Source organism: Macadamia integrifolia, chromosome 6 (assembly GCF_013358625.1).
Source record: "Macadamia integrifolia cultivar HAES 741 chromosome 6, SCU_Mint_v3, whole genome shotgun sequence".
Taxonomy (NCBI): domain Eukaryota; kingdom Viridiplantae; phylum Streptophyta; class Magnoliopsida; order Proteales; family Proteaceae; genus Macadamia; species Macadamia integrifolia.
In genome coordinates, this window is record NC_056562.1 from 13666712 (window position 1) to 13669009 (window position 2298).

The window sequence follows — 2298 nt, forward strand, 5'->3', positions numbered from 1 at the left end:
AAGTTTGGAAATGGTTTTTATGCTAGATATTTCTATGGAAGTGCGTAGAATGACTAATTTTTAATCAGAATAAAAAACCAATCAAGAACTTCAGAAAATTATAGCAGGTCTAGACAAAAAGTTTGTAATAGCATGCATAAAAGAGAAGCAACTACAACTCAGCTTGAACTTTCAGAAACCTCACAAGACTGATTGTCAAGACCATGAATATAACCCTTTCAAGTTCAAACAGCCAATATAAGGGACTTCTTTAATATTTCCTTATGACACTGATGTGTTTTACTGCCAGGGTGTGTCACGCTGTCCAATGGAAAAGTTATACTGTTTGAAATCTTGCATCAAGTAAGTTAATAATTGAAACAGAATGAAGATGTTGAATATTGAACAAGGAGAAAGAATCATAAAACTAGAACATCATAAAGGATCCAGATTCAACAGCCCCAAGGAGAGGCAAGTAAAGCCAAAGCTACTCAAGATAGTGTTATAATTTGGACTTGACCTAGAGCAGTAAATGAGAATGTAGTCGAATAAGTAATAATGTAAGCATGCCAAAATAATTTTCACTGGTAAAAAAATCAGGATGACTTGTCAAAGAATCAAAAGACCCATAACCTTACAGAACAAGAACCCCCTGATATGCTAGGATGCAAGCATCCAACCATTGTTTTTATTCTGATTATCATGGCACAGATTTGAATAAGAAAGCTCCTCCATGGTAGAAACTGGAAATGTAGATGATAAAGCTCAATTGACTGAACTTCTCTTTGAATCCCCTCAATAGGCACGAGGTTAATGGACAGCTTGCAGATACCCAGCCATAATATTAAATATGTTCTTTGTTCATAAAGGCATCAAATAATCCAAAGTCCATCAAATTCCTCTTCCATGTCAAAACAAGGGGTTTGATGGGAGATTTCACCAGCCTCATTAATCATATTTCATAATTGGGACAATTTCCTCTTCCTACACCAACTCCTATACTTAAGATGGTGCAGACTGCAGAAGAGAGAATAGTATCATAAGAATCTCAGTTAAGCACATTCCTCGTTTCCACTGAATTCCAGGAATTTAAACAAAACCTAAGCACACGCCATTGTTCCCATGGAACACAATTTAGAATCATAAATCCCCTCATCCATCATTAACATAAAGGAAAGGAAAATTAAATATAAGAGCACAAATAAACTGACAGAAACTATTTGTTATTTCTCATAAAATTCTCAAGTTGAACATCTTCATAATCAACTATAAAGGAACCGATAAAAAGCGTCAAGTGTCACGAATTCAAAAGTAGGTATTTTATTGAACTACAATAACTCCAGATACTATCAACACAAAATTCACAGTTCCATGACCACGGTCGACAGAACAGCTCCAAACCCATAAAAGGAAACAATAGAACACGCAAAAGGGTAGATCCAATTAACGATACCCGATAACCAATCAATCAGAGTCATCAGCAGCAGAGGCGAGAGCAATCTTCTGGTTCTCGAGGCGTTCGAGGGCTTTCTTGTGAGCCCAAGTCTCGATGGTGAAATCGGGCTTAGCATTGAGACCAACACCAAGAATGACGACGGTGAGGAAACCAGTGATATAGTAAGGAAGCTCCCAGTCTTCCCATTTCCTGGTCTGCCCAGGTGGAAGTGGGGTTCTGTTGAAGAGGTAACCGTTGGGTCGCTCTTGGTGCCCTGGACTCGTCCATCTACTGGGACCTTCTCCGCCTCCTCTCTTACGCAGAGATGAGCTGAGACGGCTTCTCAGCGCTCCTGCAGCGGCAGCGAAGCCCTTCGAAGATGACATGTTCGTTGAAATTTCTCTTCCACTTAGCAGTTGATGACAGAGCGAGGTAGACGAGATCGAATAGTCGATTTATAGTTCCAGAGACGGATCTTCTACTGTTTCCACCGTAGAAAAATTCCTGTTCATAGAGCAAGGTTTTAAAACTAGGGATCGCTCTTGATCGATACCGATCCGGATCACTTTCCATCATCATGGTTTTAAGTATCGGTATCGTATTGATATCAGATCCATTCCTGATTTTTGATTGGTCATTCATATCGATAAAACAACAAAAAAAAAACATACTTCTTTAAAAACAAGGATAAACCCGACCGATACACACCTATTGATCCGATCCAAATTGGTATCGGTATCAATACCGATCCCCTAAATCCATGTCTAGATCTGATGAATTTGTCCCCTTTTTTTTAATTTTTTTAAAATCAATTTTTATTCTCATTTTACGATCCTGTGCTTCAACATATCATAACAAAGGCGTCGCATCGAGAGCAGTTGGAT

General features: G+C 38.6%; 1 protein-coding gene across 1 annotated transcript; it reads right to left on the reverse strand.

Annotated features, from left to right (window-relative positions):
- Positions 1-1186: 1186 nt before the first annotated feature.
- Positions 1187-1931, reverse strand: LOC122081281. The gene has a single exon (XM_042648324.1). The coding sequence runs from the start codon at positions 1798-1800 to the stop codon at positions 1444-1446; it is 357 nt and encodes a 118-aa protein (XP_042504258.1). The 5' UTR covers positions 1801-1931; the 3' UTR covers positions 1187-1443.
- Positions 1932-2298: the final 367 nt, after the last annotated feature.